Source organism: Gymnoscopelus braueri (assembly GCF_963280865.1).
Source record: "Gymnoscopelus braueri genome assembly, chromosome: 1".
NCBI lineage: Eukaryota > Metazoa > Chordata > Actinopteri > Myctophiformes > Myctophidae > Gymnoscopelus > Gymnoscopelus braueri.
The window spans coordinates 58081717-58093070 of record NC_137603.1 but is presented as its reverse complement, the minus strand read 5'-3'; the positions used below and the strand labels follow the sequence as shown (position 1 = coordinate 58093070).

Below are 11354 nucleotides of genomic sequence, written 5' to 3'. Positions count from 1 at the left end.
TCCTTCTATTCCATTATTGTCATTGTGTGAACCTCGGTCAGTCGTACCTCGGCGGTCAGTCTGAATTTGATCTCATACATGAGGATCAGTCCGTTGGGCCGGTGGGGCTCGGGCCAACGTAGGAACACCCAGTCATCCTGTCCCTCCCAGCTCACAGGACCAGGGATGTCATCTGCCTTGTCTGGATGGATGGAGAGACACACGTTCAAACTCAGTGGCAAAACACAGAAATAGTGGTTAGTGAGCCCGCCTAGGGAGCCAGAGGCCCTGGTTGCCCCAGGTACGATTCCAGGCCACGCCAGCATATGTGTCGATGAAATGAAATATGTCCCTGAGCAAGACTCTTAATCCCTAATTGCTCACAGGCCCTCATTGGAAACAAGCCCGCAAGGACTTTCATGAACGTCCTGTTAAAAGGAATTATCCTTATCCTTAACATCTCACTATAGGGAACTATCCATTATTTTCTTAGCGATTATTCTTTGGATAACTTTTTCGGTTAATCGAAAGGCACGTTATTAAAAGAAATTGACGATTTATTTGACAATTTGGCCAATTTGGTATTAAAAAATGTCTTAAAAGTAATACAATGTTTACTTTAGAAATGTGCAGATACCCTGTACACACTTATACATACTGTAATGTTTGTTTACTGTTGAGTGAGAAAATAATGTTGCACATTAAGCTAATCATCTGGGGACCGCCTCAATATAATTTGGGGGACCAACCCCAGCTTGGGAACCAATGGTATACTGGACTATAGGGGGGTCATGGTCAGTAATAGGAACAAAAGGACTTAACATAAACGGGAGATCCAGAGAGATCCTGTTTACCTGCAGGTTTGGTCCTGGAGAAGAGGAACTCCGCCGCGCTGCAGCGGCGAACCTGGCGGTCACAGGCGTGCACGTCCAGCCGGTACACAGTGAAGGGCTGCAGGCCGGGGATCTGCAGCTCGCGATCCCTCACCGAGCGCTCCGAGAACTCAAACTCCTGGTCCGTGGGCTCCGGCGGCGGCGGCGCGGCCCCCCCGGTGCCGTTGTTGTTGGAGGACAGAGTGGGGGAGGAGGAGGAGGAGGAGGTGGTGGTGGCAGAGGCGGTGGTGAGGGAGGTGTTGGAGTAGCGCGGAGAACGAGTGGAGCGGAGGACCGACGTGGAGTTGGCCACGCCGAACAGGTCCCTGCGGCGACGATCTGGAGGACTGGGGGGGTTAAGGGAGGGGTCAGAGAGAGAGAGAGAGAGAGCGAGAGAGAGAGAGAGTGTCAGTGAAATGGTGTAAGTCAGTGATTCTCAACCTGTTTAACTCTTTAACTGCCAGAGTGTATACATTAAAAAACTCACCCACTGCCAGCGATAGTCACAGAATATTTATCTCCAGTATGATCGATCCCCTGATGGTTGCTAATCACAGGGGGTTTCACTGTGCTTCCACCACAAAAAAAAATGTCATCGCGACCTCCCGTTCGCTTTTATACGCCTTTGAAAATAACATTAAAAAAAAAGAATCATAGTAAAAAAAAAAGGTACACAGGAGCCGAGATACAGGATTTTGAAGTAAAAATGGAGCAGTAAATCTTCGGATCGCGTTATCTCTGGTTCTGTGTGAAAGAACTACGCTGCTTCACCGTGTTTTTTTATATGTCATAGTAGGCACTTCAAGCAGGTCAGCACTAGAAGACCCGAGGGGGCGGTTTGGAACATATCTAGGCAGGCAGTGATTCTCATAGAGGTAGGAAGGTGCCAGAACATTGAGGGCTTTATAAACAAGTAAAATCATTTTAAAATCAATCCTAGAAACAACCGGGAGCCAATGTAGTGAAGCTAAAACTGGAGTAATATGTTCGCGAAGAGGCGACCGGGAACACATCTGTGTCATGTTCGTTTTAAAAAAATATAAACTGTATATATTCAAATATTTGCACACATTTTCAAACATTTTCAAAAATTGCAGATCTACAAGCTTATAGCGCGGGCTTGTATGTTTGCTATTTTAAAAATTTGCCAAAGAAATCTTAAAAATGACACAGACACGTTCCTGGATTAAATGGGTTAAAGTGGTTAAGCCTGCAAGATAAGGGGAACAGAATGAAGAAACAATGATACTGAACACACCCCGAGCATCAGATGGACGTGGGATAGACGCTGCCAAACGCAATGAAAGTCATTACCTTCTAAACCAGTGTCACTCTCCCATGCCACACGTTACTAAATTAAATCTCCTTTTCGGAATTGCACAGGAATCTTTTACAGATTGTTAAAGGTCTAGACTTAGTTTTGTCAGAATTGAATTGAGGACAGGAAACACAATTAGGCATCAGTTGACATCCGACTTTATTTTTGGGATGAGCATCTTAAATGATGAATTTACAGACTATAGTCCAGTCATGGTTCTTGTTTGTTTCCGTTTTAACCCATTAACTCATTCACTGCCACAATTATTGCTGGCCGCGTTTGCCCACTGCCAGAGATTTTTCTCCTAAGTCTCCTAAGTGGGCGAACATTCTGTGTGTGCTGGTGCTAGATCCGGGCAAGAGTTGTGTTGCTGGGACAGACACATTTATTTTATCCTGATTTGTCTCTCTGAAAAAAAGCCATTTTAGTATGAAACTGTTGGGAAGATTGTGTGGCTTGTGACGACCGGGCTCAATATTCAGTTCATTGACCATGGGGATAAAGAATGGTTCAGAAGCTGTGTTCACGTTCACTCTTCCATTGGAAATAATAGACTCCAACCTGCTTGCGCTCTCCTAAAAAGGCGTCCACCTACTTCATGCAGATATACTGTAGGAAGTAAACCGGAGATGACTTGTCTTTGTTTTTTCTTTGTCTTGGGATCTATGCACAGCAGCCATATTGGAAAGACATTGGGGGCCTCGTCCTTACTTCCTTCACAGGTGTTACCAATGATACTAATGAAGGCTCTGTTCCATTCTGGTCAAACAGAGTCAGGGTGCTGATATTGTGCATGTTGGCTTACTGGAAACACTCTGTGTGTGGTCCAGGGACCCTCATGGTTCCTTGAGGTAGGGTTCCAAATGGCCCCTTACAGGTGTGTAACTCTGAGAGTGTACAAATGGAACCCATTTGGTTCCATTTGTACACTCTCAAGAGTTACTGGGGTCATTGAAATAAAATAAAAAGTGAGAACCACTGTGATACACTATATGGAACAGACAACAGAGGCTTAACTCTTTGACTGCCAATGATGATATTTCTCGTCATATTTTGCCAAGGCTCACACTGCCGCGATTTTGTGTTTTCAGTGGTTTACGCAATTTACCATTTCATTCTCAGTCACACACAGATCAAGGAGATCACGTGATCGCAAGATCTCCTCCACCACTTCCTTGTTATTCAATTTGGAAAAACGCCATTTTTCTCGCCTCCCTGGATTTCCTCTGCATTTTTGACGAAACATGCTATATTCAACGGCCTATGATTAGAAAACGGGGGGGGGGGGTCGCGTAGATTTTTATGCTTATGATATGCTTTATGATTTTCATTTTATGTTTGGTTGCGCTCAGGTGTTGCGCTCTGAAAATAGCCGATCTACAAGCTTGTAGATCGGCTATTTTCAGCATGCAACCAAGTGCAAATCAGCCATTACGACGCCATCAAGGCACAGCCAAGATACATTTTAGTCGACTAAATCAACTGTAGATTTAGTCGACTAAAATCTTATGATATTTGGTCGACTAAAACTAGACAAAAACTAAAACATTTCAGATGACTAAAATTAACTAAAACTAAATGGAATTTTATTCAAAAGACTATGACTAAAACTAAATCAAAATTTGCTGTCAAAATCAACACTGTTGGTAACACCTATGAAGGAAGTAAGGAAGGGGCCCACCTTTCTGGCCAATAGGGCTGCTGTGCATTGAGCCTATTGGTGGAAGGCTGGGCCACAATGCAGCAGCAGTTCACCTGTATCACGGTTGAAATGTCCCTTTTACAAGCACACTGACTAGAGCCACGTAGAGTTGAGAGATGTGTTGCACCTCTTCGGCCTGTCAGCTGTAAGGCCTGGAAGCTAACGGTAATGTAAATGGTAATTGGTTTCATTGCAGCGTGGATTGCTGACTCCGCATTCCTAGCCCATCTCTTTCTCTGTGTCTCACACACGCACGCACACACACACACACACACACACACACACACACACACAGCCTCTCTCCACGGCGTCAGTCAGTGATGCCTGTCCTCAAACAACCCAGAATGACTCTTCGTGTGTGTGTGTGTGTGTGTGTGTGTGTGTGTGTGTGTGTGTGTGTGTGTGTGTGTGTGTGTGTGTGTGTGTTCCCATTGATTTGTACTGTCTGGCTGCAAGGGATCTTCCTTTGATTTCATTACTACTCCAGATGAAACAACAACAGCCCACAGCCTCACATCTAGGTGTGTGTGTGTGTGTGTGCGCGTGCGTGCGTGCGTGTGTGCGAAAACGGAATGAGAAAGCAAAACAATACATGTGTGTGGGTGTCTGCATGTGTCTGCGTACCTATAGTATTTATTAGTAATACACTTTACAGATGCAGAATATGGACTGGTAGTGGTACTGTACTAATAGTACTAGTATTTCTTCCTTACAATAGGATGAATGTGGAATAGTAGTATTTCTCTTACTATGGGGTGAATATGTAGTAGTTAAAAGAGGTAGAAAATATATATTCAAAGATTTGCACAAATGTTCACGATTTTTGAATAGCCAAAATATAAAATAACGGCCAAAGTGGTTACACAGATGCGTTCCCGTTTTAATGGGAACACATTAAAATATATGCTTGTAGATCTGCTATTTTAGAAAAATCGTGGAAATGTTGTGCAAATCTTTGAATATACATATTTTTAAAGGGAACATTTGAAACTCAAATCTTCAGGTCCCTGGAACAAAACATTTGACAAATGTTCGCTTAGAAAAAATACATATTCAAAGATTTGCACACATTTTCACGATAAAAAAAAAAAAACAGATCTGCAAGCTCGGTGCCGCGCTCGGTGCCGCGCTATGAGCTTGTATATCTGCTAGCTATTTTTGAATAGCCAAAGAAATCTAAAAGTGACGCAGATGCGTTCCTGGATTGAATGGGTAAAAGTGAAACATCCCTAAGTAGTTAGCAACAGCAGAAGATGATGTGTCTTCCCTTACCGTGGGGTGAATATGGAGTTATGCAGGAAGTTCTCAAAGACTTTGCGGTAGGAGGCGTCGGCGGCTTCGGCCTCCAGGTCCTGGGCCGACTTGGGACAGGGGCAGCAGGGACCCTTGGGATCCCCGTCGAGGTCCGCCTTGGTGGGCTTGCTCTCCCCCCCCTCCTCCTGGTCGTTCACGCCCGTGGCCGCTAGACGGATGGGGATCTTCAACTCTGGATGAAACGGAACACGCAGAGAGAGGAAAGGTTCAGGAGTGTGTGTGTGATTGGTTGATTGATTGAATACTTTACGGTTTGCAACAAAAAAAAAGCACAGAAAGTACAGTTTAACACATGCCCTGCCAATGATGGAGATCTCCGTCTTTTCAACCCAAAAAAAATAATCAAGAGGGCGCTCTAACGCAACTTAGGAATGATCCTAGGACCCTGAAAGAAGGAATGGGCGGATGTGAAGTCATCCCAAAAGATTACACTCTCGTCCACTCCTTCTTTATCAGTTTTAGAAAACCACTCCTTGCTTATTTTTCCTATTTTTTTTGGTGAAAACGGTTGTTATACAACAGCTCTGTGTGTGTGTGTGTGTGTGTGTGTGTGTGTGTGGTGCTCTAACCTTTGGAGCAGTAGTTGTGCTGGTAGAGCTCTCTCTCTCTCTGTGTGTGTGTGTGTGTGTGTGTGTGTGTGTGTGTGTGTGTGTGTGTGTGTGTGTGTGTGTGTGTGTGTGTGTGTGTGTGTGTGTGTGTGTGTGTGTGTGTGTGTGTAACCTTTAGAGCAGTAGTTGTGCTGGTAAAACTCTGTGTGTGTGTGTGTGTGTGTGTGTGTGTGTGTGTGTGTGTGCTCTAACCTTTAGAGCAATAGTGGTGCTGGTAGAGCTCTGTGTGTGTGTGTGTGTGTGTGTGTGTGTGTGTGTGTGTGTGTGTGTGTGTGTGTGTGTGTGTGTGTGTGTGTGTGTGTGTTTGTTTAGGCAACTTTTGGGGACATTTTTCAGAATACACACCAGTTGATTGGGGACCACTTGACAATCGGGGACGAAATTTACCGTCCCCAAAGGGAAATCCTTATATTTAATTGTTATCATATTCCCCATGCTCCAAAAGGGCCTTAGCACTTAAAATTACAATTGTCCCCAAAGGTCCTTATTTTTAAGGTTTTTGTGTATGTTTTGTGTATAACCCCGCCCCCAAACCACCTCAGGAGTGTGTGCTCTACATTGCCCCCTAGTGAAAGTGTGAAAAGTTGCAATCATAAAATGTATTTCTGTTGACTTCCTGTGTCCCGGTTGCCAGGCAGAAATTAGCTAGCAGAAAACCTAACAAATACAAAACTAAGACGGTAACAGAAAACACAAAATCAAAAATAAAACTAATATTTTTTCGCTTTTAAAAAATACATTGAAGTGCTTCATTTAAAATTAATTCATGTTAATGGCCAGCCATCTCTTTAATGCAAATATCACAATAATTTGTGAAAGGAACTGGTCAATTTGAGGCTGTAAGATAAATCTTTCCACTGAACTGCTGCCGAGTATATGAAAGATGTTTTTCCCAGATTGTTGTCAAATGTGTAGGGCTTAAAATCAGTAGGTGAAATGCCTGTGAGTATCACTAACCTTGTTAAAGGAGTAGTTCACCCAAAAAATTACTTATTTTCTATCAATTGCACACCCCATGAAGCCTTGAATCCATGGATTTATTTTTGTTTTTGTGGCATTCCTAAGCTAATCATTTGATTCCCTTCTCCTACTGGCTAATGTATCCGGTAGGAGACACAAAGTAGATTATTTGTGTCTCCTACCGGATACACACCCGGTCATCAAATTATTGTCTTAGGAATGCCACAAAAACCAAAATAAATCCATGAATTCAAGGCTTCATGGGGTGTGCAATTGATGGAAAATAAGTCATTTTTTGGGTGAACTCCTCCTTTAAAGTAATCACAGAAATACTTGGGTGCTACCTTACTTCTAATCCTGTGAACTAAGCACATTATTATTGGGATACTCTCTCCTCCACTCTAAAGGGCCATTCCCACTGAGCACTATAACTATAACTATAAAAAGTATAGTTTTAAAATTTGTTTTTTAAGTCAAGTGGATGGCAGTGTTCACACCAACTATAAAAAAAAATACAATGGTGAACAATAGAGTTATAGTTATCTTTATAGTTATAGTGCTCAGTGGGAATGGCCCTTAAAGGGATATTTCACTTTAAAAAAAACTTTGGGTCATTTTATCATCTACTCAGGCTTTTGTGAGCCCCCCAGACAGTTTTTAAGTTGCTTGATTCAGTATTTAGATATTTGATATTCATTTTATCAGCCACGCCCCCTTCCTATACAAACTACATTTTTAACACGTTAGATTCATCAAAAACACCCGTCCTTGGTTCTGGTGACTCACCCTGCCCTCCTAAAACGTGAGGGGGCCGTGTTTTTTCGATACCTTTTTTCATTTATTTTTAATATTTTTTTGGGAAAATGAAAAAAAATTAATACAATAAAAAAATTAAATTAAATAAATGAAAAAAGTAATCGAAAAAACACGGCCCCCTCGCGTTTTAGGAGGGCAGGGTGAGTCACCAGAACCAAGGACGGGTGTTTTTGATGAATCTAACATGTTAAAAATGGAGTTTGAAGTTATAATGGGTTTGTATAGGAAGGGGGCGTGGCTGATAAAATGAATATCAAATATCTAAATACTGAATCAAGCAACTTAAAAACGGTCTGGGGGGCTCACAAAAGCCTGAGTAGACGCTAAAATGACCAAAAGTTTTTTTTTTTTTAAAGTGAAATATCCCTTTAAGCCTCTTACAACAACAAAAATGAAAAAATGTGCACACATGCAGCTGCGTTTGTTAGGCAACTTTTGGGGACATTTTTTAAAATACAATTGCTGAGCTAATAGTATGTTGCTCTTTGGATGCTTGTTCTTCCTTTGTATAAATAACATTATCAGCTAGACTCATTACTTAAACTACTGTTCATTAGCCTAAAATAGGGACAGTTTGACATGGATGTGGATTGTGGTTAAAATACAACTTTGGGTAACATGAGGCCTACTCATTGATGACAAGAGGGCGATCTCTCCCCCAAATACAAGTTCCATGTAGTCACATACAGTATGTGTCAACTTTTCTGGGATTGTATATGAATCTTCTGCCCAAACTTGAAACATGGCTTAGCCAACAGAGGGAATGTACAAACAATCAAATTCAATCACTCAAAATTAAGTTATGAATCAATGTACTATCACAGTACTTTCACATAATCTGGTCATATTAACAAAATAAACATTCATCAAGAGCATTAACTGTATTAAGCCTATATGCGTTTTCAATCAAATATCATAAATTATAGCAGTGATATGTGTTCCAGCATTAGCATCATACATAAGCAACAGCAGTAGAATTAAGCAAAGACATAATACACACTAAAAGAAACACTTATCGCACCAGTGGCATTCCCCTCGATGGCTTGATAAGGTCCAGTCTTCCCAGCTTCAATCTTTGATTCCATCCATCCATCCATCCATCCATCCATCCATCTTCAAGAATCCTCTCAGCATCCAACACTGGTGCTTTTCACTCTGAACAAACATTTTCCACTTCAGTGTCTCTCCTTCTAATCAGTGATTGACACCAGCTGCTGACTGGTGTAAAAATGTAGACCTGTCCACTTAAAGCCCAATCGGGGACATTTTAGTGGGGGAGGGGTGGAAGCGTAGTTGTATTCACCCAGCCTGTGGTGGACATCAATCATCCACCATGAAAATGTTCAAATGAGCATTTTGAACATTTCAAAATAAAAGTGTCTTTCTTATTTAGGCTTTTGACAGCACAGTATGTCTCCAAAGCACTAAACAAGTCCACACTGTAAAAACAATTCTCAACATTGATCAGTAAAAAAAATAACATTAACAGCATAATTTTCAATAGCACCATTTAACTTTTTTATTAACAAAAAATAAAACATCTTCACTTAAGTGCAAATTAAAGGGTGATATGTAGCAGGACAAGAGGGTGAATCAACTGCCTCAGAACTGTTGTCTTTTTTCTGCTAATGGTAGTGTCTGTTCTTCTTCACAACTCATGCTCATTTGAAAGGTAAAAACATGTAGATTGTGACATTCCAACCATTAACATAATGTATGATATTAGCTAATAATAAATCACCAAATACTAGAAACAGCAATACATTCATTAAGTAAATTTAGAACCTCACACTTATCTCAGAAGTTAATTTAGAACCTCACACACAATATAACCTGGAGATGAGCATGCATTATGTGCAGCATCAGTTGGAGGCTCAGGTGTTTTTTCCCCCTCTGTCTATAGTCCTGGTAGTGAACAGTATTCATACTCTTGGCCTTCTTCATCCCAAACAGTGTAACTCTGTACCTGTATCTTTTAGATCACTGTGAGTGGCATTAGGTTCCCCATGCACTGTATTCAGACCAGGCATGCCACTTCCCAGGAGTACTCTCAGGGCAGATACCTTGCCCTTTCCACAGGCGTAGGATACAGCACATCCTGACAGGGCATGCATCCCCAGGAGACCCTGGCATTTCTCGCCCAATGCCCTGACAGTGGCATTTATGTTCAGGATGGTGCCATCCCATTGCACTGCAGAATGAACATTGGCCTTCCAAACCCAGCACACTAACAGGACAAATACATCTGTGTCATCACTTAAGATTTGTATGGTATGTGCCCCTGCTCCAGCAGCTTGCAGCACGTAGCTAATGAGGGTGATGTCAGCCTCCTCATGGTTTACGATGCAGTCCATGTTATTCACAACAGGATCTTATCAGCAGTGAGGTCATATGTGCAAAGAAGGCATGATAGCTGCATCTTGTTTGATGCGCTCTTCATCACAGCTCATCACTTTAATGGTCAAAGATGACAAATATCTCATCAGTTCCAACTGCAGTGTAGGCTTTGTTGAGGCGTGATTTAATGCTAGAGGCAATGTCCCCAATTGTACCTGCCACAGGCCAGACAATGTGGTAGAGCACCCTATCTCAGGCAACCATATTCATCGATCAGTGATGGTGGAACAGGGCTGAGCTCATGATCAAAGACATCTTTCAAATCTATGCCACACTGCTATGCCTACGACTAAGAGTCGAGCAAAGGACCTCCATGTCATAAACTGCCTTGCCAGTGACGGCTTTCTTCATCACCTCCATGGTACTCTCTTCTCAATAGTGTTATGGAAGCCTTCTGGAAGAGACGCTACAAAGTCATGGCTCTGCTGTTCACCAATCTGAAGAGCATTCTACGCATTCACAGAGTTTTGAGCCACCTGTCCATTCACAATGTTGTACAGGACTTTCTGATTATCTTTCAAGGGATGAGAGTGTTTCTGGAACTCCTCCATGATTTTAACACAATCCCATTGATCCAGCTCTCTGTGTCTCTCACCTTTCTCCTCATGTTTCCCACAACTCTGATTCTCCTTTCCTTCCACATGTGCATATTCCTCCTCTGGATTATCTGCCGTTTCCTGACTTGTGTACATTTCTTCCACTATCTGGGAAAGATGGGAACAAATAAGGAATTGATCCACACTGCAACTTGTTGTTCATTGGTTGAGAGGCCTTTCAAACCACCTTGTCCTTTCCCTTGTTTAACACATTCCATGCCAGAGTTTAATCTCATAATGTACTCACCAGTGCCAGCGTTTTATTGTTGTTTTTTAGTTTTTTTCATGTCGCCACAGACCTCGCTAAATAAGTTAAAAGTGCGCGTTCATTTGGTTCTAAACACACAGCGGATCCGTGAGAAACGGCGAGCGAAAACAGTTTCCAAATCCGTGCCGCCATCTTGAAGCTACAGCCGATACACGCTAAACAGTGATCAGCGAGGAGAAAAACAACAACCAGAGAAAATCGAGTTTTAAACAGGATCCCAGACAGGAAGCGGATACGATCGAAAAAAAACGGAACCCGAATAATTCCGTTTCCGACCGGAAACCGGAAACGGAAATGGATCAAAAAAATTCGGAAAGTGCACCTGGGGCACTTAACATGGGAATCGGCGGTTCGCGTAGATCTACGCGACTGGCACGCTGCGGCTTTAAATAGGTTCGCGTAGATCTACGCGACTGGCATGCAATGTGTTAATGTAAGTCTGCTCACCAAACTGGTCAGCAGGTACAGCAGTTCCACCGTCAGAGTGGCGGCAGACATGAGCCCCAGCTAAAAGATCCTGCTTG

General features: G+C 42.4%; 1 protein-coding gene across 2 annotated transcripts in view; it reads right to left on the bottom strand.

Annotated features, from left to right (window-relative positions):
• The window catches only part of LOC308093050 (insulin-like growth factor 1 receptor), a 114194-nt gene that overhangs the window by 30820 nt on the left and 72020 nt on the right, over positions 1-11354 (bottom strand). For both annotated transcript variants that reach the window (XM_080439258.1, XM_080439259.1), the window contains exons 10-12: positions 5144-5357; positions 834-1198; positions 48-181 (exon numbers count right to left, since the gene is read on the bottom strand). In XM_080439258.1, the coding sequence (XP_080295384.1) occupies positions 48-181; positions 834-1198; positions 5144-5357 (713 nt within the window). The remainder of the gene's footprint in view (positions 1-47; positions 182-833; positions 1199-5143; positions 5358-11354) is intronic.